This window comes from Parasteatoda tepidariorum, chromosome X1, assembly GCF_043381705.1.
Source record: "Parasteatoda tepidariorum isolate YZ-2023 chromosome X1, CAS_Ptep_4.0, whole genome shotgun sequence".
Taxonomy (NCBI): domain Eukaryota; kingdom Metazoa; phylum Arthropoda; class Arachnida; order Araneae; family Theridiidae; genus Parasteatoda; species Parasteatoda tepidariorum.
The window spans coordinates 27,396,358-27,424,008 of NC_092214.1; the positions used below are offsets into that span (position 1 = coordinate 27,396,358).

The 27,651-nt window shown below is 29.0% G+C and overlaps 1 protein-coding gene across 2 annotated transcripts; it reads left to right on the forward strand.

The window, feature by feature from the left end:
• Positions 1-730: 730 nt before the first annotated feature.
• On the forward strand, positions 731-27,054 carry LOC107446648 (peroxisomal trans-2-enoyl-CoA reductase). 2 transcript variants are annotated; one of them, XR_006225334.2, is made up of 9 exons: positions 782-1,101; positions 2,766-2,896; positions 13,625-13,790; positions 17,033-17,114; positions 19,519-19,615; positions 19,707-19,811; positions 21,291-21,405; positions 24,273-24,337; positions 26,742-26,899. XR_006225334.2 is itself a non-coding variant. In XM_043043945.2 (8 exons), the coding sequence occupies exons 1-8, from the start codon at positions 975-977 to the stop codon at positions 26,786-26,788; spliced, it is 870 nt and encodes a 289-aa protein (XP_042899879.1). In that variant the 5' UTR covers positions 731-974; the 3' UTR covers positions 26,789-27,054. The 2 variants fall into 2 exon arrangements, 1 of the variants encoding a protein (XP_042899879.1); XM_043043945.2 differs by lacking the exon at positions 24,273-24,337 and having other exon boundaries at positions 731-1,101; positions 26,742-27,054.
• The last annotated feature ends 597 nt before the right edge of the window (positions 27,055-27,651 follow it).

The window sequence follows — 27,651 nt, forward strand, 5'->3', positions numbered from 1 at the left end:
CGATTTGAAACATAAACATGGAAAGATTATAGACTCCATCAGTAAAACATATCAAGAATCCAAAACTGAAGCGAAAACGTTTTCAACAACAACAACAAAAATGTCCTTTTTAAAAATGGTAAAGAAGCTGCAAACTTTCAGAATCATTTTATAATGGGAAGGGAAAAAATTAAAAAATATATATATATTTCAGTAAGGAAAAAAAGTAGCGCATATTTAAGATTTGTAGCGTTCGAAAAATAATAAGTAGCCCAAAAAGTAGCAAGTAGCGAAAATTCAATTTTCAGTAGCGGGAACTTTTAAAAGTAGCCCAATCCGCTACTTGTAGCCCAATCTGGCAACACTGGGTCTTACGGGGCTGGGGCTCTGTCCATGGATTCGTATGGACATACATACTCGCGACATACATACTCGCAAAATCTGTGGAATCGAAAGCCCAGTGGTTGGTCGCCGAGTAATACCATGAGTACAAGGATCCAAAGAAAATTTTTTCCTCTTCAGATCTATGCCTAAATTGAGGAAGTGGCCCCACAAATGAGGTCCCCCCTGCTGCGATTTAAAATTGTCACGGCATGTCTTCAGATCATCCTCAGGGATGTGTCCCAGAACATCGCCAATGGCCCAATGTGCTGCTCTAGTGTGACGTGAGCGATCCACGCACCTCTGTTAGCCGTCGCAGCAAGAATGGCCTCTGTTACAGCAAGAATGGCCCATAGGAAACTGAAAAATTGCTTGTAGTTCATGATTGCAGCAGAAAAAGATAGTCGGAAGCGATATATATAGATAATCATAGATGTAAAAACAAAACAACTAAATAACTTCTGTATATTCTTATGTGTTTGAATTGCTATAAAAGCGTATTACGGCAAGTCATGATAGCGCACCCATTTCCTTGTCGTAAAGGATTTTTCGTTTTCTTCTAAGTTGTTAAGGTTAAGATTTTTTGTGCTGAAGTGCATAATTTTATAAGAAATATGATCATGGCAAATGCAAAAAATTTCAGTGTGTTTCGCTTAGATTTATTTAAAAAGAAAGTTGCAATTGTGACTGGTGGGGGAACAGGAATAGGAAAAGCAATTAGTACTGAACTTTTATACTTAGGTAAAAATTTTATGATTAAAGTTGGATTGCCAATTGCAATAGTTTGATAGTCAGTGCTTGTAACATCAACATACATTTTTGTTTATGATAGAAATTATGAAGAGGTATTGACGCTTTTTAGGGGATATTTCCGTATCTTGATCTGTCACGCCAACTACACAATCACCAAGGTGCCAATTAGATTTTCAACTTGCAAATTTGAAAAAAAGCGAACCTGTAGAACCGGGGTGGCTATGAATTATACCTTTCGAGTTGGTCCCTTTCTGTGATGTTTCTGTTTAGTTTCTCGCTGGCCACTGCCCGGAAGTTGCCCAGACATGGCGATTATTCTACTACAGATCACGAAACGGAAATACATGGTCATATGTTATATTTAAAGTAATTCAAATAGTGACCCTTTCAGACATAATAGAGCAAAAACTGGCCTAATTATTTTTAACAGTATTGTAAATTAGTTAAATTATAATAGGTTTTACTTCTTAAACTTAACTATGCAGATTTTAGGGCTGCCAATTTTCCTAGATTTTTCAGAAAATATAGAGTCCTGGTAGTATTAAATTTATTTGTATCTATACCTTCCACTATTTATTAAGAGTCAAATCAGACATTTTTACTTTGGAAAGTAGACTTCATAACTGTTAGTAATACTGATAGTTACAGATAGTTTGCTTGCAAACATAGAGTAAGAGTGAAATGTTCCTGCTATCAGTATTTTGTCTTTTATAAGATTTAGCAGATCAGTAATTTTCTCATGTTTTGAGATAGCAATTTTTATAACCCTTTTTGACATGTTGATTTAAATTATTCTGTCCTTTGATTGGTTATAAAAATTCTTAATAGAAAAAATTGATTGCTTATCAAAGCATTGGCATTCATCTAGAGTCTGTTTAATAACAGTAATCTACCTCACCTTCTTAAGCCCATTAGACGACTGAATAATAGAAAAAAAGAAAGAAAAACTATATATTATAATATCTATTTATTAAGAGTCAAATCAGACATTTTTACTTTGAAAAGAAGTTTTCATATCTGTTAGTAATACTGAAAGTTACAGATAAATTGCTTGTAAACAAAGAGTAAAAGGGAAATGTTCCTGCTATCAGTATTTTGTCTTTTATAAGATTTAGCATCTCAGTAATTTTCTCATGTTTTGAGATAACAATTTTTATAACCCTTTTTGACATGTTGATTTAAATTATTCTGCCCTTTGATTGCTTATAAAAATACTTAACAGAAAAAATTGATTGCTTATCAAAGCATTGGCATTCATCTAGAGTCTGTTTAATAACATTAATCTACCTCACCTTCGTAAGCCCATTAGACCACTGAATAATAGAAAAAAAAAACTATCTATATGTATTATAATGCTTATTTTAATTCTAAATATATTACAGGAAAAATTGGAATTCTACTTTTAAAAACAAATGTTACCAGATTTTGGAGTTATACAAGTTTGACTGTGTTATTATTGTCCAAGCTAGATTATAATTAACTTTTAATATGCTTTTCATAAAAAGTAAATATTATATTTTATTCAAAAGTAAGGAAATTGTTTGTGTACTTTCTAACTGAGTATGTCGATGAGCAGAGTCTATTTGTCCTAAATTTGCCCTTCACACTATTATGAGGTGTTGACATACTTTACTAATATTTTGAAATTTCAGGTTGTAAAGTGGTTATTGCTTCAAGGAAAGAAGAACAACTTCTGAAAGCTGCTGAGGAAATGAAGAATACGTTAAAAGAAAAGTCTCCTGATGTTACAAGCATTGTCTGCAATATAAGAAAAGAGGAAGAGGTTTGTTATTAAGGCTACTCTGCATAACAATTTTTAGTTTATCATCTTATTATTTAATACATTTCCAAAAATGTCAAAATCAGAGTTAAAAATATGTATATACATTTTTCTACATTAAAATTTTCATTCTTTTTTATGCATTTATAGTTTTACTCATAAATATAAGTCTTAATATGAATTTCACTGTGCAGTAAGCCCCTGATTATCTGCGCTTCACTTTTTTTTTGCAATGATGAGCAACATAGCATTTAGAATTGAAAATAAATACATTCGTAGATATGGAATTATTTTAAGGGTTTTGAGAACAACTTACTAGCAAACATTCATGTTCATTTCCCAGTTGTCCACAATTAATGAAATAATGGGTCTACATATAAACATTACTGCTTCAAGTGCAATAACTAAGTCAACAGCGTAGATAGACTAAGGGGCACCCCTTGCCAGATTTAAAAATACGTCTTAGCTTAGACTTAACACAAATAAAAAAAATTATAATGTGAAACTACAGCACAATGATGAGACATTTGGGCATTTATTATCATTCATTTTATTTTAATTTATATATTTTAATTTAAATTATTTTAATATTAATTAATAAGGAGTTAAAAATTGCGATGGAAAAGCAGAATTTAGAAAAGGTACTAAATTAGAACAGTGTCTTATCACATTGACATGAAATTAATCTTAAAAATATGAGAATATAACTCTTTATCCTACAATAATTATAATCAAAGTTTAGTTAAAAGTAATTTTTTAAGTGAATTAAAATTTTTTTTTTTTATTTGGGGTGCATGTCCAAGCATTTAGACATGTTGACGACAAATATAATAATTTTTATGAAAATATCAATGTTTCAAACAAAATTCTTTTTAAATTCTTTTCAGTCAATTTAGTAATATATTTCCTGGAAATTAGTCTTTGTAATAATTCTTTTTTTTATTTTCTTAGTTCTTTTAATTTTATTTATCAATCAACTTAGGAATATATTTGCATAAAATTAAATTCATTTGATTATTAAAACTCATTCAAAACTAAAGAATTCCAAACTGATTTTTTTTTCAAAATAAAAGTATTTACTTTTGATCAAAAAAATAGTTTTATCGAAAAGAAAATGGGGGAAAAGCGATGGTTTTTGTTATCACATCACATGACACCACAGTGCATTTTAAAATAAATTAAATGAAATGGTCTTGAATTAAAGAAAGAAAAAAAATCAATAGATATTTTATGGAGCTACATGAATGCAAATTAAATATGAATGCAAAAAAAATGCATTATAGCTCAAAATAAGATTCATCATTCTGTTGGAATCTTATTTTGGGCTATGAAGTGTTCAGTTCATGCATATATTTTTACTATTATGCATTTGAATTTAGTACATCTTTAACTTTAATACATATTTAGTGAATTATGAGAAACTTTATGAATTCTCAAGACCATTTTTTTTTAAACTCATTTTTTTTAAGCTACAAAAAATTAGAAATAAAGTTAAAAAACAGTAAGCAGTTTAAAAACTCACATTCAAATTTCTCATTTTGTAATAATATTGTAAAAAATATTGAAATTAGAAAAGAAAAATATAGAGTGAAAGATAATATGGATTGAGGATTAAATTGGCACAAATAAAGCACATCAAAGGTGATGATTAAAATGATGATTTGAAAGCCCGAAGTTTCCCTCATCGGATTAAAAGTATCATGATTTTTGTACTCTGTGGAAAAGCAAAGCAATTACTGTAAGATTTGTGGGTATTAAGGTATTGGGATTTTTAAAAGTAAAAAAAAAATTTAGATTCAGCACGTCCAAAACTCAAATGCGTAATTTAAAATGTTTGATTTTTATATTTAATATACATATATAATACTTATTTTTCCTATATTCGCGGGCCGCGCATGAATAGCTGGTTGGCTGCATGTATTATTTATGGATTGTACGCCCTCAAACCTTGTGCTTTCCCAAACGCTGCGGGGGTGTATATTGCTAATTTTAATGATGAAAAATATTTAGTGCTTAAACACTAATGTTTTTAATAGAAATTATCATAATTGTTGTCAACATGCTTAAATCCGCATGCAGGCTTTCGTTATACAATCGGCTGTGCAAGTGGCCCTTCACTGAAAAAGCCTGTGCGTCCAAAATAATAGTAACAATAAAACATTTGCTGGATTGAGTATGTATATCACTTTTGTGATATCAGGGAAAAAATATTGTAAAATACCAATATATTTTAAAGTTACCAATATAATTTTTTGTTTTGAAGATAAGCTTAACTCTTTGAATACCGAGCGACCTAAACCACAACATGTCCAGAATACCGCAAACGCCCGAAGTTGAAAATCAGGTAGCAAAAATTTCCTTCCCCCAGCTTTACTCTGAAATGATAGAATGACTGATCATCTACTTATTCACTTGGGGAAATATCCCTAAAATAGGTGTGTTCGAAAGGAAGAAAGACTATTTGAAGCAAGAATATCGCTAACATAACAAGATTTATAAAATGTTAATAAATGTTTTTAATCATTTGTTTTTTTTTTTTTAAATTTTATTATTTACATGGAAAATTAGGCATGTAATTCCATGCAATCCATTTATACAATTTCTAAACAAAGCATTTATATTGAAAATAATATTCTTGCTCAAATAAAATCCTTTTTTTCGTTGTAGAACAAAAACTAAATAATTTAATAACTTAAATGATTAAAAGATAAACTTTAAACTTCTTAAGAACCAAGATTTCAAGTTAACATCAGTCATTAAGGAGAAATAATTTTGGTGATAGTACTAAAATATTATTCAACCTAAATGTGTACATATTTTATATCATTTTACAATTTGAAATAAGAGAAACTTTTCTGATTATTTAATAAAACTCTGAAACTGTTAAAAATATTATCCCCCGAAATCACCCCTAGGTATAAAATATATTTTTCGATAAGTCGTTTAACTAATTTTTAATTATTTGAAAATAAACGATTCGAAATAGATGCCAAATTTTGTATATGTCTTTCTATAATTCATATAAAAATATTTCAGTTTTTGCATTCCGAGTATGCTTTTTATACGCTCTGATTATGTGTAGTTTGAGCAAAGAGTAAGTCATATAAATTTCATAGTACAATATTTCTATATAGTTTCTACAATAAATGAATTTATTATGGCTTCAAATTAATGAGATATTAAAATTTTAAATTTTAATGTGGTGACTCCCGATGTCGACTCAGAGGTGTTATCGGAGAGTAAAAGATTAAAATTTCAATATGTATTTTGATTTAAAGCCGAAATGTACAATTTTTTCTCTTAAATAATGTATTTACTGTAAAATGCTTATTTTGTTATGTATATATTCTTGAAAAATTTTCTCTCTTAATTTTTTACTTGTTTGTCTGATATGGTATGAGGTAAAAGACAAAATAAAAAACTACGAAATGTTTATCTGTAAGTAAATTAGTATTTTCTTTATTTTAATTTGTAGAAATATATATATATATATATAGATAGATAGATAGATAGATAGATAGATAGATAATGTCTAAATTTTTATTTTATTCACTTATTTTCTTTAAAATTTCATTTTTAAGAAATTTTAATGACTATATTTAATAATCTATATTTAACTACTATATTTAATGCATAATTTTTTAATCTCTGATCCCATCGTTAATCAGCCAGACAGCTATTCTTTACATATGCTAGCGAACACAATTACTTCCTATTTCAACACTGCCTTCTGGAATCAGATTTATCTTTCTGTCACATTTTACTTGTAATTATTTCTTTTTGAGTATGCGACTAAATTCTTCTGCATTTTACTGAAGAGTCGGAAATCGGCATCTGTTTATCCACATGGTGCATTATACATGGGTGTGGTGACAAGAGATTTCTTTGGAAGAAGAAATTTCTTACATTGCCGCACCATAATTTTGATGACAAAGATATCAGTTCCAACTTCAAGTAGAAATAGAGAAAATCTACAATATGACATGTTATTTTTCATTCAACAATAGCCTTTAGAAGCTATGCTGATAACGCTTATCTTCTACAGAAATGAATGAGTTACTTGTAATAGAAGGATATGGGTGGCCTGACAGCTGAATATAGAACATTCATTGTGAAGGAAAGAATAAGTTTATGAGAAATTACAGTTTACTCCCGATTATCCTCAGGCAAAAAAATCCCTTTCATAGGAAGATAGCATTTAAAATTAATAAATCAATGAAGATTTAACTATTTTAAGAGTTTTGACACCAACAACATTCTCACCTAGTAAACATTCGTGTTCTTAGACCAGATGTTAACAATTAATAAAAAAATGGGTCCTTTCAGTTTCAAGTGCAATACCTAAGTAATAACAAGCATTGAAAATGTGAAAATAGCGAGGCATTCATAAACAGCAATTATGATTTATAGCTGTCCAACTGCAGATGCAAAATAAAGTTTAAATTTCAAAGAATAGTTTCGGTACCGATCAAAGCAGTTTTTTCTCCTGGATCCTACTGTTATAAATATAAAAACCATTTTTTAAGGCATCAAAGCCTACCCTCTAATTTAAAAAAAATAATGTTTACCTATTTATTTTATATTTAAAATTCGATTTATAATTAATTGTATTTAGTAATCTTTCAGTCTTGTAGAACTTTTAGCAGTTTATAATTTTGATCAATTCATATAGTTTTAAAGACACAATAACTAAATAATTAAATGTTTTTTTTAAAAAAAAAAAACTTTGACATCATTACTCTAGTATTTTCTTTTCAACCTAAGTAACCCAAAAAACTCTGATAAAAAAGGTAGACAGTTTCATAATTTAAAATGTTAAAAACAAATGAATTTAAAATGTTAAAAACAAAATAGTTTTAAAACAATAATTTCAGGTTAAATGAATTAAAAACAATCCGGATTTTATTTTAGCTGATAAATAATATGAACTTTTTAACCTCTAAGGAAATAATTTTCAATCAAAAATTCGTTAAAAAAATTGTCGCGAAAATCAAAATAGAAAAAAAAATAAGAGAACATTTCAAATTAAAGTACAAGTATTATAATCCATTAAAAATGTGTAAATAACTCTGCTTGTGCCAATATTTTACTTAATTTCAGAATTGTTAAATAGCCGCATAATTTTTGCATGCATTACTAATGTATAAAATATTTTTAATTAATACTTTTAAATATAAATAAATCAAATAATATTAAGAAATATTTTTTGAATTATTCAAACAATTTCTGAGCAACAAATATATATTTATATTTGCAAAGAATAATTTAACCTGTGATTTATGTTATAAGGTCACAAACATGTAGCGTATGAAATTAAGAAATAAAACTTTTATAAATAATATTCTAAGTAATAATTTAAAAATATTTTATTTGAAAATAAAAAATGGAGCATATTAATTAGTTTCTTTCATTTTGCTACAATACACTAATTTAAGTTTCTTTTTTTTTAAAAAACAAAAATTATTTTTAATTTAGATACAATGTGATATTCAAAATAGGTGTAAATATAAATAAGGGACAAATATACATACTCTTTAACAATGCTAATGAAAACAAAACTGCATTGATATCTAAATTTAACAAAATTGTCCATTTTTCGCAGGTTCATAGACGTGCAGAATATTATTAATTCACAACATAAAATAAATTAATCAAGCAATATGGAGGTAAATTTTCTGAAATTTTCAAATAATGTCTGAACAATAAAGATACATTTATATTTGCAAACTATAATTTATCTTTTTTATGCTATAAAGTCAAAAGTATGAAGTTTCGAAAATTAACTGAAAAGTGTTTTGTGCAATATTTATGATTAACAAAATATTTGACATAAGAAGACAAAATAAAGCATATTACTTAATTTATTATAACTCGATACCATGTATTTACTAATTTAAGAACTTTAAAAAAATTAATAAAAAACTTCTAACTTAAATGCCATAAATAAAACATGATATTCAAAATAAGGTAAAAATAAATGAAAGGCAAATATGCATCCTCTCTAACAGTGTTATTGAAAACAAAATGGCATTGATATATAAATTTAACGCAATTTAAAAATTTTTCAGAATATTATTATTCACAGTATAGGAATATCAATTAATCGAAGCATGATTTACACAGGCACATTTTACATGTTTCGCATTCCCAAGTGCTTTGAATGCTTTTATCCGAAAGAGTTTTCCTCTTCATATTCTTACAATTCATGCAGACTCTTTTACGGCCCTCAATCTTTCTTCTTTTATGCACATGATTAGCTGAGGTTGGTGAATAATCTAGAAATGGACGTTTACGTTGAATCAGATGATTTGTTTCGATGTTGTGAATTAGTTCATTTTTAAAATGATAATGAGAATTTTTACTTTTAGACTGTTCTGAAATCTTCTTCAAAATAAATGCATTATTGATGGCGGTGTCTATTAGAAAGGAAAAAAGATAATACCACCACTTTGACGATTTTCTACTAACAGAATAATATTTACGATTCTGATCCGCTAGATCTACACCGCCCATAAATTTGTTATACGTTTCAAAGGATGCTGGGCAACATACATCAATTTTTTCAGATCCTTTTCTTCTTTGGACTATTTTGTTTTCATTTTTAACGTTTGTTGAGAGCATGTATATTTGCTTTTTGTCGATCCAGGTTGTGCAGAGCATATTTGGTAAGGAAAGGCATTGCCAAGATGCACTCTCATGATCGTTTTTTAATTTTAATTGTTTTATGTTTTCCGGCAAATTTTTTCTGTTCTGCATAAGAGTACCACATGCATAGTGACCCGATCGATATAAATCATACATTAAAATTGAACTGGAAAAAAATCTGTCAAAATAAATAACGTGGCCTGAATTTTTCAAAGTTTGCGTCATATGCATCACTACGTCATATCCCAAACCTTTTCCACTTCTCTTGACATTGTCCTGCTTTCCTCCATATAGATCAAAATTCAAAACATATCCATGCTTTGATGTACAGAGCATCCATAATTTTATGCCGCGTTTAGCAGGTTTTAGGGGCATATACTGTACTATCCCAAGCCTTCCTTTATACTTCAATAAAGCCTCATCAACTGAAAGTTCCTTGTATGGAATTAAGTGTTTCCGAAAATTTTCCTGGATTTGATCAAACATGGGCTGAACTTTTTGCGAATATCTATAGTTTTCATCCGTTTTCAGCAACTCTGACTCTCTGTCAGAGATGTGAAAATAATGCTTGATTTTCAAAAAACGGTTCCTACTCATGAGTTTTTTTGCCATAGAATTTCCGTATATGGTGTCTTGGGACCAATAATCACTTATTCTAGGCATTTTTACCAAACTCATGATGAGTAAAATGCCAAAAAAGCACCACAATTCGTCAATAGAAGTCAATGGGCTCCAATTTGTGTCCTCTATGTTTTTCTGTTTTTGGCAAAACAATGCATATTTGTTTGTATTTTCCATAACTGATTTACAAATTTCATCAGTTAAATAGAGCTTCAGATAATCTAACGGTGACGAATCGGGTAGTAGTCCATGGTTTGGCCCTGAATTTAGACAAAAATCTTTAACAAGAATCTTCTCATTTTTTACGTCTGATGTCCAATCAAATTCAACTGGATTTTCTTCATCATCTTCCTCATCACTATTACTGCTATCGTCAGGGGCTGGGGCAATGGTGGTTTCAGTTGGAGCCACATCATCAAATTCTTCATCATCCCCTGATTCATTAAAATCAGACTCATCTGTATCATCATTGAAAATTATTTTTAAAGCCTCTTCGGTCGAAAGACCTTTACGGCGAGAAGACATTCTCGTTTATATAAAAAAAGCAAGAGAAAGCAACTTTACAAGAACAGAATGATATGAAAAGAACTTTTGTTGAAAAATCCCTCTTTTCTCTCCCCTTATCGTAAAATTCCTTCAAGGACGATTACTGCCACACCTCCCTCATTGTGTGTCACTTTTCGAAAAGGGGGAAAAATTTCTAACTAGTTTCACGGGCACTTCGGGCGTTTTCGGTAGTCTAGCTGACGAGGCGTCTCGGGCGTTCCGGTAGCGAAAGAGTTAAACTCGACCAATCGTTGATCTATTCCTGCATTTGTGCAATCGATTGGGAGTGGCTTGGCATAATTCGGACGGTAGGCGAGTCGGTAACAGGCTAATTCTGCGCGTGTAACATGATTTCTTGATGGATAAGGCGTGTGCAGCGGCATTCCAACATAGAATCCAAAAGTTCCTCTCGGGTAGAAAAGCGGGTAGGTAAAAGGCTCGACGCGACCATCGATGTTGCTTAGCTGCGTGATTTTTTTCCCGCGTTCTCGCATGACCATTTCATTCTCTGGGATGCTTTGATCGGCGTTGAGAGTCAAGACTGCGGCTATTTCGTTTACAACTGGTGCGTTGAATCGTCGAGGATCGTCGCCTTCACGGTTTGTAAAGACGAGGTGGACATTGGGCGGTTGTACTCCGGCTGCGATTGCGCGTTGGTTGGTTTCTTCGATCACTTCTCTCATCATCNGAGGTTAACTGCTTTAGGCAAATATGCATCCTCTCTAACAGTGTTAATGAAAACAAAATGGCTTTGATATATAAATTTAACGCAATTTAAAAATTGTTCAGGATATTATTATTCACAGTATAAGAATATCAATTAATCGAAGCATGATTTACACAGGCACATTTTACATGTTTCGCATTCCCAAGTGCTTTGAATGCTTTTATCCGAAAGAGTTTTCCTATTCATATTCTTACAATTCATGCAGATTCTTTTACGACCCTCAATCTTTCTTCTTTTATGCACATGATTAGCTGAGGTTGGTGAATAATCTAGAAAAGGACGTTTACGTTGAATCAGATGACTTGTTTCCATGTTGTGAATTAGTTCATTTTTTAAAAGATAATGAGAACCCGATCGATATAAATCATACATTAAAATTGAACTGGAAAAAAATCTGTCAAAATAAATAACGTGNGAATAATCTAGAAAAGGACGTTTACGTTGAATCAGATGACTTGTTTCGATGTTGTGAATTAGTTCATTTTTAAAATGATAATGAGAACCCGATCGATATAAATCATACATTAAAATTGAACTGGAAAAAATCTGTCAAAATAAATAACGTGGCCTGAATTTTTCAAAGTTTGCGTCATATGCATCACTACGTCATATCCCAAATCTTTTCCACTTCTCTTGACATTATCCTGTTTTCCTCCATATAGATCAAAGTTCAAAACATATCCATGCTTTGATGTACAGAGCATCCATAATTTTATGCCGCGTTTTGCAGGTTTTAGGGGCATATACTGTACTATGCCAAGCCTTCCTTTATACTTCAATAAAGCTTCATCAACTGAAAGTTCCTTGTATGGAATTAGGTGTTTCCTTAAATTTTCCTGGATTTGATCAAACATGGGCTGAACTTTTTGCGAATATCTATAGTTTTCATCCGTTTTCTGCAACTCTGACTCTCTGTCAGAGATGTGAAAATAATGCTTGATTTTCAAAAAACGGTTCCTACTCATCAGTTTTTTTGCCATAGAATTTCCGTATATGGTGTCTTGGGACCAATAATCACTTATTCTAGGCATTTTTACCAAACTCATGATGAGTAAAATGCCAAAAAAGCACCACAATTCGTCAATAGAAGTCAATGAGCTCCAATTTGTGTCCTCTATGTTTTTCTGTTTTTGGCAAAAAATGTACATATTTGTTTGTATTTTCCATAACTGATTTACAAAGTTCATCAGTTAAATAGAGCTTCAGATAATCTGACGGTGACGAATCGGGTAGTAGTCCATGGTTTGGCCCTGAATTTAGACGAAAATCTTTAACAAGAATCTTTTCATTTTTTATGTCAGATGTCCAATCAAATTCAACTGGATTTTCTTCATCATCTTCCTCATCACTATTACTGCTATCGTCAGGGGCTGGGGCAATGGTGGTTTCAGTTGGAGCCACATCATCAAATTCTTCATCATCCCCTGATTCATTAAAATCAGACTCATCTGTATCATCATTGAAAATTATTTTCAAAGCTTCTTTGGTCGAAAGACCTTTACGGCGAAAAGACATTTTCGTTTATATAAAATAAGCAAGAGAAAGCAACTTTACAAGAACAGAATGATATGAAAAGAACTTTTGTTGAAAAATCCCTCTTTTCTCTCCCCTTTTCATAAAATTCCTTCAAGGACGATTACTGCCTCACCTCCCTCATTGTGCGTCACTTTTCAAAAAGGGGGAAAAATTTCTAACTAGTTTCACGGGCACTTCGGGCGTTTTCGGTAGTCTAGCTGACGAGGCGTCTCGGGCGTTCCGGTAGCGAAAGAGTTAAAGTATTAAAATTTGGCACTTTTCTAATTTTATGCATAAGTGAATTTTTTGTAAAATATCTTATCTTAAATATATTGTATTTTATGAACGCTTAAAGTAAATAATGTGATAAGATCATAAGTTCTATTTATTCCCTATAACCACAGATAGATTGTAATCTAATGGCAATTAGTAATACAAAAAGTTTTTTAATTTGGCTCTCTTCATTATTTGCGGACCCCTTTTTTCACCTTTGCCAATAGATATTTCTAAATTTTGTCTGCCTCAGAAGATAATGCTCAAATGAAAAGAAAATGAAGTGTGAGTTATGACTGAATTTCAAAATCAGATGAGCCCATTTTGAAATATTCAGTGTTTTCTGAGCTGAGCCTCTTTTTCAAACCCTATTATCAATTAAGTCACAGACCATATTGTTTTAGGTTAAAAATTTAGTTCAAGCAACTTTGGCCAAGTATGAAAGAATTGATTTTTTGATTAACAATGGAGGTGGACAATTTCTCTGTCCAGTTGGTGATCTAACCACTAAAGGATGGGATGCTGTCATAGAAACAAATTTAAAGGGTCCATTTTTGATGTCCAGGGCAGGTAATTATTAGTTTTTTTTTTTGCCATTGATTTTATTAAGTTTTTGTTAAATATATTACTTAATTAGATGTTTTATATCCTAAACTAGAATCAGAAATGCTATTTTTTACTGATTATTAGTTTTACTTTCAAGGATGTTGAATAACGTACCTCCACTCCCCATTTCTAAGTATTCGTACATTAAATTTGTTAATTTGATTGTAAAAAAGTTTTTCTTCTAATAACTGGATAACTGGTTTCTGATAGCGTTTACATAATTGATTAAAGCAAAAAACTTGCTGAAATATATTTTACAATTTAATGTAACGAAAACGTCATTACTTTCATGTTCACCTAATATTCAATTAAAAAAAAAGATAAAAATCATCCCTTATACTTGAAATTTAAAAATTATAATATTACCGAAACATAATTTACTTCTGCCAAAAAACAATCAGAAAATAAATTACCAAAAAATTGTCGCGAGTAGGCCGTCCCTATTTATTATGTTGGAGGGCATATTCAGATTCTCCGGGCACATGGGGCGGAATGTTTTATTCAAAGGGCAAACGGGATGCACCGTTCCTCTAACCCCACCTAAAATGAACTTTGGGTAATATTTAAAACTTTTTTTAAAAGAAAAAATTGCGTCATATTTGCAAGATTATAATTTATCAAGATAAAAGGCAATGAACAATGTTATAATATTTTAAATTTTCAGGAAAATATGACATAAGAGAATGGAGAAAAGTAAATTAAGATTTAATAAGTAATTTAAAAAATCAGTACTAATCTAACAAGTTCACAATATTTTATATTAATTAAAAGGAATATAATTTTTGTGCTTTTTAAATTTTTTTCGCTAAAATTAAACCATTTTAAGCAAATCTTATACTGTTAAAAGAAAACAAAATGAATATAAAGCATTATTAATCACTGACACATACATTTATTAATCGTAGATACAGGGTTGCCACAGGCGACTAAAATGCGACTATTTGCTACTATTTTCAGCCTTAGGCGACTATGGCGACTTTTTTTTGCCTAAAAAGGCTAGAAAAGCAACTATTTTCAGGAATAGGCGACTATTAGGAGACTTTTTTACTCTTAGCGAAGTTTTTTCGCATAAATGAACGTTAGTTTTCAGAACGATAATAAAAGAAAGCGAACTTTTATACAATTATTTATGTCCAAAAAGCCAAACATTTATATTTCCTTTAGATTTAATAAAGTATACTTGTTATTTTCTCTCTCCGAGGGGCAGTTTTGTTATTTTTAATTGTTTTTGTTCCTTCTATTAACATTCATATTTTATTGTAATTCGACTCTTATTTAGGTACCTATTTTCTAAGATGTATACCTTTTTATATTTGTACAAAACTTTTTTGTACAAATATAAAAAGGTATACATTTAGAATTGGAGCATAGATAGGACTGGGCGATAAATCGATGTATCGCGAAATATCGATTTAACGCATATATCGGTAGGCCGATGTAGTGACTTTCGTTTTAGGCGATGCATCAGAAATTTGATTTAAACAGCCGGAATAAGGCTACAATCGCGGTTTAACTATTTAATATGCAAGGATCCTTGACTAGGCTAGCGCTGTTACCGCACTGACGAAGACGATTTTAATTTCGTCTTGCTGCAGAGATGTAGATAGCGTTTTGCTATAAAGATGATGTTAGTTTCGTGATGTTGAATGACGAAGAGCGAATTGAATCCCAGTTTCGTGCGAGGATCAGCGTTGTTATGTAGAACGCAATGCACAGTTTCTTTATGTCCATTTTTGTCTTTTAGATTTTACGTTTTTTGAAGATTATGGGACTCAAGTCATTTTGCAATTGTTGTGCATTTTATTTTGTCAGAAATAATTGTCAGGTTCTTTGTAAATTATTTTCAGTCAGACTTACCATCAGATATACCATTTTTTTTTCTGTCTGGGTTTAACGATTCTTGTCAATTATTTTTAGTAGACCTACGGTTACTTTGCGATTGCTGCACAATCGCTGTTATCTTAAATTTTCGTTCTGAACTCAATAGATCAATGAAACGAAAATATAAATAAAATAAAAAAAGATTTTCATTGATTTTTTTTCCATTATTGTTTTTCATTTTAAGCGATACAATTTAATAGGGGTATTTCGTATTTAACTTTGTTATAAAAAGTTCGTTTTTTTTAAATCTATTAAATGTTGGTAAGTATAATAATTTAATTATTGTTAAACCAATAAATGTCCAATCGTTTTTAACTATAAAAAAATTACAACAAAGCTTACATTTATTTAGTTTTCTTTTATTTTTGAGAAAATTAAAACGAAGTTTGAAAAATTTGGCTATTAGTTAAAAAAAGAAAAGAAAAAAACAAATAACTTTTTTTTAATTAAATAAAGAGTTTAGTAATGTTTTGTCGCTTTTTTAATAATTTGACATTAATACTTAATTTTTTTTTTATTGAAATTCTTTCAATATTTGTTTGTTTTATAATTTGTTAGATAGTCAGTATCATTTTTAAACAAATAAATCTTTAGTCGATTTTATTTTCAAAGAAAATAATAATGAATAAGTATTTCTTAAGTACAGAATTTGACTATTAGTTAATACTACCTTTTATTATTTTGAATAATTAAATAAAAAAGGGTCTAATGATGCTTCAAAAGCATGTTTTTTTTCCAACAAATAATTTTAAAAAAATGTGTTTTTCTAAAGTAAACATTTCTTTGGTTTGTTTTCCACTTTCGTTTTTTTTTCTTTTAATTTTCATTGCATGTATGTAAAATATTTTGTTACAGTATTATTATTTTTAAAACAATAAATCTTAAATTATTTTTAATTCAAGAAAAATGAAATAAAGCTTGGGGTCATAGTAGAATATGTTTAGAATTAATATTTTCTTTCGTAATAGATTTATTCCTTTTTATTAATTTTTGATTGATTGAAAGATTTCCCATAGGTAATTTTTGAACATATGCTAAATCGCGATACATCACTTTAACGCGATGTCTAACTGACGATGTATCACAATTTAAAATTTCTGACATCACCCAGTCCTAGTCATAGTATTTTTCAATTAAGCTATAATTTTAGTTATTTGGCTACTATTTTTGATAGATTTTTGTTCCTGTTCAGGCAACTATTTTCATTGTTTTAGGCAACTATTTTCATGCTTGAGGCTACTAAAAGCAACTATTTTGGTTCATTTTTTACTGTGACAACCCTGTAGATATTCACATTTGTAGTTAACAATTTAAATACTTTTCAGTATATGATAAATGGATGAAAGACAATGGTGGTGTAATCATCAATATATTGATGGATTTTGAAAGAGGTACACCAATGATGGCGTATGTTATTATCTTAGTAATAATTTTTTGAAATTATTCTATTAAATCTTTTATTAATTATTATTATGGCTCAGGTCAATTTTAAGAAAATCATTTCATTTTTTTTATTTGTTTCGTATTGGAAAAAAAAATTTCTAGTAATTTCCTAAAATATATTTTTGCATAAAAAGAAAAATAATTACTTTAAATAATTTAAAATGACTTTAACATGACAAATGCCATTAGGATCATTATTGATTTAAATTTTACCAATGAGCCAGGCTAGTAACTGTTCAGAAGTAAAGATGGGTTATAGAAGTTATTTTTATTAAAATGTTATAACTGTTTAAATTCAAAACCATAGTTATTATAAATTTCTGTTGCAATGTAACTTACCTTTATATTAATCTCAAATAAGAACAGCTATAACAGGTATCATTTCTTGTCTGTTATGCAACAGAGGGACATGAAGAGACTTCTTTTCTTTTATAAGTACATCAATTGATTAATATTTTATAATAAACATAGATAAAAGTATACTTATAAATAAGATTCTTTAACTGATCCAATATATCTCTTAGGAAAAATAGTAGCCATTTTTACTGCTAAACAGATGAGAAGTCTTAATAAACAAGAAAAAAATTTGTGACAAACGGCAAGCTAATAACAATATAAAATCAGTTTAGTTCACATTGTTTCTAAAGTTTTATTGAAGGTTTTGCACTCAGAATGATTGCTCAACAATGTAGTGTTCCTGTTTAGCTTTTCAAGAAAACTAAATTTTGCATCATATTTAAAATTTGTGCAATTTAGATTTTTAAATTCATAGTTGATTTAGTCAGCATTTGACTTCAGCTACAAAAAAGCAAAATTTCAATGCCAAAAAGTTCTTTGAAAATAATAAATGTAAGTAAAGTATTTTTTTAGAAAATTATTTATCACCTTGAATGCCACGCTAATTTTACATGGCTTGCCCATCTAGCCGAAATGATTTTCTCAGTATGTATTGCATTAATTTCTTCAATCCATTTAGTAACCATAATAATATTAAAAAAATTGAAAGCATTAAAAATGTACTTGAATTATGTGTTTCTAATAATCTTGACTTCGTTGATCACCAGTGACCCCCGTGGTGCTATGAACAAACTCTGTGCCGGTGACCCCCATGGTGTTACGATAAAGTATTGTGCAATAAAGTATTTTTTTTCATCTTTACAGATGTTTAGTTTGTATATGCCTCATTTCTCAAATTTTCTTTAATTCATATTTATGTTTTGTATATGAGTGAATTCAGTTGAGACTTATATTACAACTTCATGCCATGAATAAAGTTACTGTTGCAAAATAAAGTAGTCCTTATATGGCATGTTTGTATTAAAATTATGATGTTGCTTAAAACTATATAGCCATTCATTAATGTATGAAAATTCTGTGTAACCTAGCTCAAGAGCTGCTATTTGTGTAGTTTGAATTTTCATCTTGGGGCCCAGTTATTGGCAAACTAGAATTTCTTTGTTTAGCAAACCATTTTAAGAGAACTTCATCAAATCCTTCATCCTGCTTTTTTTTCTTCTTTTTTTTAACCTTTTGCCATCAGTTAAATTTTTTTTCTTACACTTTCATTGAAGCCTTATTGTTTTTCAAAAGAGATGAAGGAGAAGATGAAATTCCGTACTGCTTACATATTACAAAATTTTTTCTTCTTTTTCTAAGAGTTTTATAATTTCAGCTACGCCTTTTTTAGGTGAATAATTTTCGACACTTAAATCAGCGCAATAAAGAACGCGCTTTCAAAAAAAAACAAACAAAAAAGTAAGCACAAGAAATGAGCTTTTCTTACATGTATCTCTGAAACTGGAAATGCTTTTGCAACCATTCAGGTACTTTTCTCACGATAGTCAAACCCCTCAAATTTTCTAGGAAAGAGAAAAATGGGTTGATCTAGCTTGCAGTCTGGTTGCCATTCACCCTGAAGGTTGCATCATTATACCTGTTGATGATAACTAAGAAAAATGATTCAACTACTTCTAAATGACCCTGAAGCATATTTCAAAATTTTTATGCAAAAAATACTTCTAATAATTTTTGTTTTATTTGTCATTAATTTTGTTTATTTTCATGCTTCCAAAATTATTTTTCAATAAATTTGACAAAAAAGAAAAGAAATTGCTCCAAAAAAAGTATGTTCCAATGCATTTATAACATTTTATCAAACATACTATTAAATTTAGCTAGTTTAATCAAAAGTCTTCATAAATATGGACTCGTGATAGGTGGTTTTTCTATATTGAAAAACTTACCTTTTTTAATGGTTTTCAAGATAATATTCTGCATTAAATATTTATTCAGTTTAGATTGTTTGTGTAGTGATGAATTTTCTAATGCAATACAAACTTTTAATTTATTTAAATATTTTTTTTTATAGGCATTCAGGAGCTGCTCGAAGTGGATTAGATAATTTGACAAAATCTTTAGCAATTGAATGGGCATCGAATGGCATAAGAGTTAATGCTGTTGCTCCTGTATGTTTCAAAATATTTCATTCTTTTTGTCGATTTGTTTTTTGTTTCAATAATTTTAATTTGTCTGTTTTTAATTTCTTGCATTGTTAAGGGTTCTTCCATATATTCTGAAACAGCTGCTAAGAATTATCCAATTAATGTTTTTGATATGGTTAGTGAAAATATTCCTTCTAAACGCCTCGGGGTGCCTGAAGAAGTAAGCATTTATCATCATTTCTTTATATGTATGTTAAGAATAAGCAATTTAGAATTTCAAACTTGAAGAACATTTTGATTGTAAATTTTACTTTATATGAAGTAAACATTTAATGTGAATCATTGCTGTTGCATAAATGACATAAATTATAATTCACAATTTGAAACATAATAAACTAAAACATGCAACAACTTTTGAGGTACCCAAAAAGTGGGTAAGAGTAACAGACGAGTCAATATACTCATCAAAAGAAGTTTTGCTGTTATTGTTTGAACAATTTCTACTGGTGGGTAAGTTAAACAAAATGCCCCTTGAATATTCATAACCCTTGAATATTCATGAAATATGATAGTAGAATGAATTGAAATAAAAACGATTAAGGAAGGAATCTTCAGGTCTGAACTTGCAGTACAAGTCACTAATAAAAACACATATAAAATTGAATAGAGGTGAAAATATTTAAAAAAATCTATTGCCACTATGTATATGAACAATTTAAAATTTGTAACTGGGTCAAACTGATTAAAAAATGAAATTATAAGTATTGGACAAATTTCACGTTAAAACAAAATAATTTGATTTAGAGGAAATCAGACCCAGAGGCTTTAAGAGTGGAAGGCTCAAATAGTATTGCTTTATATGATTTGAGTGCCTGTTTGTAATTATAATCTGTTTGCCAAGTTTCATTGTCTTGCTTTTGTCTCTTGGTCTAATTCTCATCCAAATAAACGATTTTGTCTCTATGAGGCATTCTTTGAATTATTAAAATTTGAAATTGATACATTTTTATATTATACAATTTAATTTGTCTGTTGCATTTTCAATTGGATTTTTCCCATATTTTGGATATGTTGTTTGATTAAATAGTTGTTTGCCTGTATATTCAATTACCTTAATTAGCATCTTGCTTACAAATAGAAACAGCTCATGCTATAAACAGTTGCCAAGGTTCTTTTTATATTCTAGTTGTTCTTTGCTTTTTTTTAAAAATCTTTTTAAAAGATATTTACTGCATTTTTAAGCTTATTTTTCCTGTTATTTAACTGTTAATAAATTTCTGTATCTGTTATTTTACACGATTGTTTCTTATTATTTGCTATTTATTAATAACAATGATGTTTATTTGAAATTGAATTATGTACTGTCTCATTAGGTCTTCATTAAAAATATTTGAGTAAATAGGAGGAAAATAATGTCATTCTTATTAGCTTGATTTAAGGATTAAATAGGCATACTTTAATTACTACTTGTATTTGTTTTTCCTTGGCAATATCTTTTAATAATCATGTATTTTAACCAACTGTTATGTTTCACTAACTGTGCTTAAAAATTTATTTTTCAATAATTTAACAAAAACAAATTTATTTTTAAGCATGCAGATATTTGGGCCGTTTTTATTTTTTATCTTTTTAAAGTCTTTTACTGTGTATAAATATTTCTATTCCTTGCTCATTTTAAATTCATTTATATTATTTTAAGATATCATCTGCTGTTTGTTTTTTGCTTTCTCCTGGTGCATCATTTATTACGGGGGAAACACTTCATGTTGATGCTGGTGGAAGACTTTATTCTCCTCTACTGTGGAAAGTTCCTGGTAAGAAATTAATACACATACAAGAAATTATGAACTATTATGGATGTAAATGATTAGCATAGTTTTTAATTTTCTGAAGAGAAGATAATCAAGTTACACTTAAGTCCTTTTTGGATAGTGGTCACAAAAAGTTTAGTTAGTTAAAATACGAAAAAAAGTTATACAAACCGATTTTGTAAAAATATGAGGTAAATTTAGATTTTGTTTGAAAGTAACATTAATGTTACTACTAAACAAGCTACTTGCAACTCATTTATTTAGGTGTTAATAGCTTAGTAATAAAAATATATTCAATCTAAATATAAACAAATACAGGTACAAGATTTAAAAGCAGTTTATTAAGACTAAAGATGAGTTTTATTATTTAGAAAACAAAATTTATTACTAATACAGTTTCCGATTAATGTTATAGGACTTACCAAAAAAATTAAAAATAATTTTTAACTTTTGAATTTTTTTCTTTTTGACGCCCGGTGGCTGAGTGGCAGCGCTTGGCACTGTCGTGCCACAGGTCCCTGGTTCGATCCTCGGGCCGGGCAAGGTTAACTCAGCCTTTCATTCCTTCAGTGGGTCGATAAATGAGTACCAAGCATGCTTGGGAACTGAACACTGGGGGTTCCGCATTCGGCTGACCACGTGACCGGAACATCTGCTCCTGCACCCCAGAGCCCAAGGTCAAGAAAACTGAGGTGGGTTCAGTAGGCTTTTGCCCTCTATGGGCTGTCGCGCCACTGAGTTTAGTTTATCTTTTAAATTGCATTTTACAGCAAACATTTAGTCTAAGGGCATAAGCAAAATTTTAAAAATGTAATAGTTACTTTAAAGTAATTTACGAAAAGTTTAATAAGTAAAAGTTCAATGAGTTATTTATTGTTCCTAAGTTAGATTACAATCAAGCTCAGGTTTGCACTGAGACAAAAAGTAAACACAAAACAGGATGACCAGTAAAAACTAATGACAATTCTAAATTAACAGAATTTTTTTCAAGAACTGATTTTTTTTCCTATTAATATTTAAATTTGTTCAAAAGCTATGTCAAATGACTTTGCATGCTACTTTTGGCTTGCTGGGCATAGGGTTTACATCCCTGTAATCTTAATGTAAATTGTGTTTAAAATTACTGCCTTCTTGTTTTTAATTTTTTTTAATTTTTTATAACCGTTGTTGAACAGCCGGCCCAATTTTTGGGTATACGACTACTAATGTTCAACTCCGTTGCCTTGTAATTTTGAACCAATCCAGAAGACACGGAAACTCCTGGATCAGTACACCAGAGGTATTGATTTGTTATGGGAACATGGAGGACTTTGTAACTCGACAGATTTAATGTGCGCCAGTCTCCATTTACTACACGGAGAGTCTTTGGCTGACAGGGATCGAACCCACGGCCTCTTGGACATGGGCCCAATGCCCTACTTACCAGGCTATCCCGGCCCTTGCCTTCTTGTTTGAGATGTTTGTAGTAGCCACCTATGTTTTGTATGGTGAAGCATACTTCTTTTACTGATAGTTAAGCGGTGACTCCCTGTTTGACAGCATTGTTTTCTTGCACTTTTTTCAAGGAATAATATTTTTAAAATACAAATTTAGAAGAAAATGAAATACCATACGTGATTTTGTTCTAATTCCACAAGAATTTTAGTATTTTTTCTTTCTCCTTTCAAAATTGGAATCTCAATGCTTTCTAAAAAAACCTAATTTTTGTATATTTAAATTGAACAATTTGATTGTATATTAAATTACAATTTGAAATCAATTTCAAATTCTGTCCTATTTACTTGAATCAGGCAAAAAGCCACATTTTAATATATCATTTGCAATTCACTAATATCACAGCTGCTGATGTTAATAGAGTTCATTTAAATTTATAGGAAAATATAAGAAATTAAATATGATCTTACACCTATTCAGTGTGGAAGCTTTCTTAATCCTCCGGTTAGGGTTGCTACTTATTTTTTCCATTGCCGTTCTTTTGCTTCAGACAATCTGTGATTAGAAAACTCTTGCCTTTGAATCTTTTTTTTGTCTCACCTCAGTATGACAAAGATTTATATATGAATATATTTATATATATTTTGAATTAAGCAACATTGTTGTAGTCAGCATATTTTACTCAATGCAGACTTAAGTATTTTGTCTGCATTGTAAAGTATTAAGTTATTTTGAGCTCTAGTGCATGATATTAGTTTTAATTTGTTTTCTCATCTTTTTGGGTTCAACTATCAGTTTGGGAATAATAAGCCTATTGCAATTTTAGCTGCTTTATCTTTCTTATTTTGCTTCAATTTTATTATTATTGCATGTTGAGTAGTCTCCACTTATTATGATCACTTTGGGATTTTATGATTTATACAGCATTAACTGATTGATAACAATACACTAACCAAAAAATTAAATTAATTTACTAATTTCAGTCACTCATGCTGAGTTTAAAAATAAAATGAAAAGAACTCACCTTGTGTTTTAGGTATTGTATATTTACTTTAAAAATATAAAAATGATCTGTTTTTGAAAAGTCAACTGTTCATTGTTAGTAAGTTTTCCTATTGCTAGTCTTCAATTTTTCCAAGATGATACAAGAAGAACATCAAAATTTTTCAAACTAGAGAGAGACTGAGAGATGTTTAATTGTGCTTCAGTATTGGTTTGACTCATTTTTAATAATCTATCATAATGATTTAAAATATCTATTATTTGTTTTTATGTTAAATCAGTTTGCTTTCTGTTATACAAATTGTTAAACTTTATTAAGTGAGCGCATTAAATGTTGGCATGCTCGTTCTCGGTATAGATAAGACCCCGTTCTCTTGAGACAGGATGAAAATTATCACATGGAATTAAAAGACAATTACCACTCTCCTGTCTAGGTGCTGTTTAAAACCACTTAAGGTGAAATAGGGTTAATTCTTAGAAGTGTAAACATTAACGCAAGGTAAGAAAAGGACTGGTTCTTTTTGGATTATGCAGTGGATATTTCTTAGGCAGTCAAATTAATTTTCAAAATACCATTGATAAAATTAAAAGATGTGATGATCAGAGATAGCAACAATTTTAATATAAGAATGAATAGAAAAAAATCTGGAGATGGCTATGAGCAATTGATTACATTAACCGCAATCACATTAAGTAGAGAGTATTGTGTTTATATCAATATTTCATTTATTCATTGTTGTGTATTATTTTTTTATTATTGTTATTTAATTTATTCTTTTCACATTTTGAAGAAAAAAGTAAGAGATCAAATCTAGTGATATTAATTCTGTAGATTGTATTTAATATTTTTTATAGTTGATATTGAATCTGGTATTTTTTTTTGCGCTACTTAAATATGAATTTGTAGCTCTTAATTTGTTTCCCTTTTTTACTTGAATTTCAACAATGGCTCTAAAAATGTTTATCAAGGGTGGTCATTACTGAACACTCTGTATAAATACCCTTTATAATTAGGAATAATTTAATTCAACATGAAAATCTCAGTGCAAGATTCTATAATTTATGTTAACTTATTAAATTTCCATGGAGTTACCTTTCAGGAATTATAAGAAGAAATCTTCAATTAAAATTTAAGTGACATAGCACTATGTTTTTGTATTTAACCCCTTCCTTCTCGCTCCCGTGAAAATGACGGGGTGAGATTTCGCCTGCTATTTCTCACTCCCGTGATATTGACGGGCTGAAGTGTTCAGTAGTAACGCACCAATAACAATAGAACTAATTCATTTCTTTTGCCCGGAAAACATTTTATTTCATATTTTGCACACCTGATGGCAGTACCAGGATATTTTTAAGGGAATTGTAGATAGATAGTTTATTTTAAACTAGTTGCAGCACTAATCAAATATGTAATACAAATACAAAAGCCAAAGAAATGGGCACTTTTATGACCGTTTTCTTGAAAATTAACCAATCGTTAAGGGGTTAATTGAGCCATTATTGCATAAAGTAAAGATATTCATTTTTATTAAGCAACAAAATTTTATTAATTATAATTAAGGATAATTTGAGCAATTAGAGTTGTTTCCTCAAATTCTGAAATTTCTAAATTCAACTTACAAGATTATAATTTATGTCTTAAATACATACTTGCCAACTTTTACGCAAAATTTTATTTCTATATTTAAAGTGGTAGTAAAATGTCTGCTTTCTATATATATACGTTATACGTTATGTCTGCTATATATATACGTTATGTTTTTATTCATTATTGTAATATTTTCAAAATGCATTTTTTTATAAACATTTTTGCCCGAACATGATTCGAAAATCATTTTCAATATTGTCTATTATTTTATTTAATGCTACCTTTTGTTAATAAGCATATTGTTTAATTTAAAGCTCCATTTTGTTAAAATGAACTTTTAAAAATTTTTTTTTTCTTTATTTATTATTAAACTATTAGTACTAAAACAGACTTTTACTATTTCCTGTGCAGCCCATTTGTCATTTTTATTCCTCTTCATTATTTTCATTATATTTTAATTAAAAACATGTTGCCTATAATATTTCATATTAAATTATATTATATTAATTCTTTAATATTTCATTCTTTTATTGAATCAGTAGGTAAAAATAAATAAAAAAAAAACAGCAAAAAATAACTTAGAGCTAAATAATAATATTAATGTAAATATTGCTGAAGCACAACATTTTCATATTACTGACAGACAAGGGAGCAATCGCTATTTTACTTGTGTTACTAAAATAATATTTAGTTGTTGAGTGTTTATTTTCATGTGCATATTAAGTGAAGTTGTAAGGTGATAATAGTGTATTAACCAAATCAATCGTTTTAGTTTATCAAATCAAATAAGGCTTTGAAGTATAATATTTTCATTTTATATTTTACATAGGAGAAATTAATGCCAGTTGCGTACAGTGCAGTTAAAGCCAGTACACCTTTCATTTAATGTTTTAAATTATTTGAAAAATTTTGAAAATATCAGTTTTACCATGTTTTAAGCTAGAACACAAAATTAGTATGTAAGAAAAACTATATTGATTCCTGTTTTATAATTTCGTTTGAAGTCAGGGCTAAAGAGAATAGAAGGGCTGGTTCACTCCTTTGAAGTATCTCTTGCCGCGCCGATCCTCTGACGTCACTCTAGTGACGTCACTTTGGCGCAAAGCTCGCACTTTTNGCCCTGTTTGAAGTACTGCAGAACTTTCACAATATTTTCAACTCTGATTTTCATTGGAGCGTTATGACATATGCTTTGTGAGACTGCTTGAAATTTACTTGCATTTTTGCAATAATTTGCAGTTTTTATTTTATTTTAATGATTTTGTGTAATACTTTTTCAGATTAAGTACATACTAATTTTATACGTTTTTTTTAGATCATGATAATTTACCAGTGTTTGATGGAGAAAAGTCTAAACTGTGATTGGGGTATATTTATTAAAAAATTATATTAGTTTAATCATAAAAATTATTTAACATGTATTTTTATAATACTGTCATACTGTTTCTAATTAGTAAGAGTGTCTTTTTTTTTTATTTTATAAAATAAGTGATAAATGTAAATTAAGTTTGCAAATTGAAAAAAAAAATCTACTGAATATTTTTTGTAACATATCATTGTGACTATTTTTATTATAATACAATCTTTATACTGTTCTTTTTTATATTAAAATAAATCTATAAAAGATATTGTTTTATTTCTTTCTGATAAAAAAAAATACAGTTATAATTACTGGTTATAAAAACATAATTGTTTTGATAATTAATTTCATTTTTAATTGAATCCTTATTTTTTTAACTTATTTGCGTTGATACAACATTATTATTTCTTATATGAAAATTGTATGACCATAATACATAGTATTTTCATATACAATTGTGTATACCAAATATTATTTAATTATTTTGGCATTAAAGCATAACCCTTTTTAATGGAGTGATGAAGCTCTTTTGATTTAAAAATCAGATGAAATCTTAATTGCCAAATTAGCATGTTATATTTTTTCAGTCTATTTCATGTCCTTTAATCATTTTAAATTATTCTGATCAAAAATAAAATTTATTCATTTTCTTTAAACTTTTTATTTAAATTCAGCTTTAACTTTATATGTATTTTTAAAAACTAAGTATTGAGTTTCATTTTAGTAAAAAATAGAAAGGATTATGTCATGGATTTCGATATATCTCTATTTTTATTATACTCCTTAAAAAAAAATTATTTCCCAGAATTCAAGAAATACATGAACATTTTATGTGAATTCATTGCAATTTAGAATACAATAATTC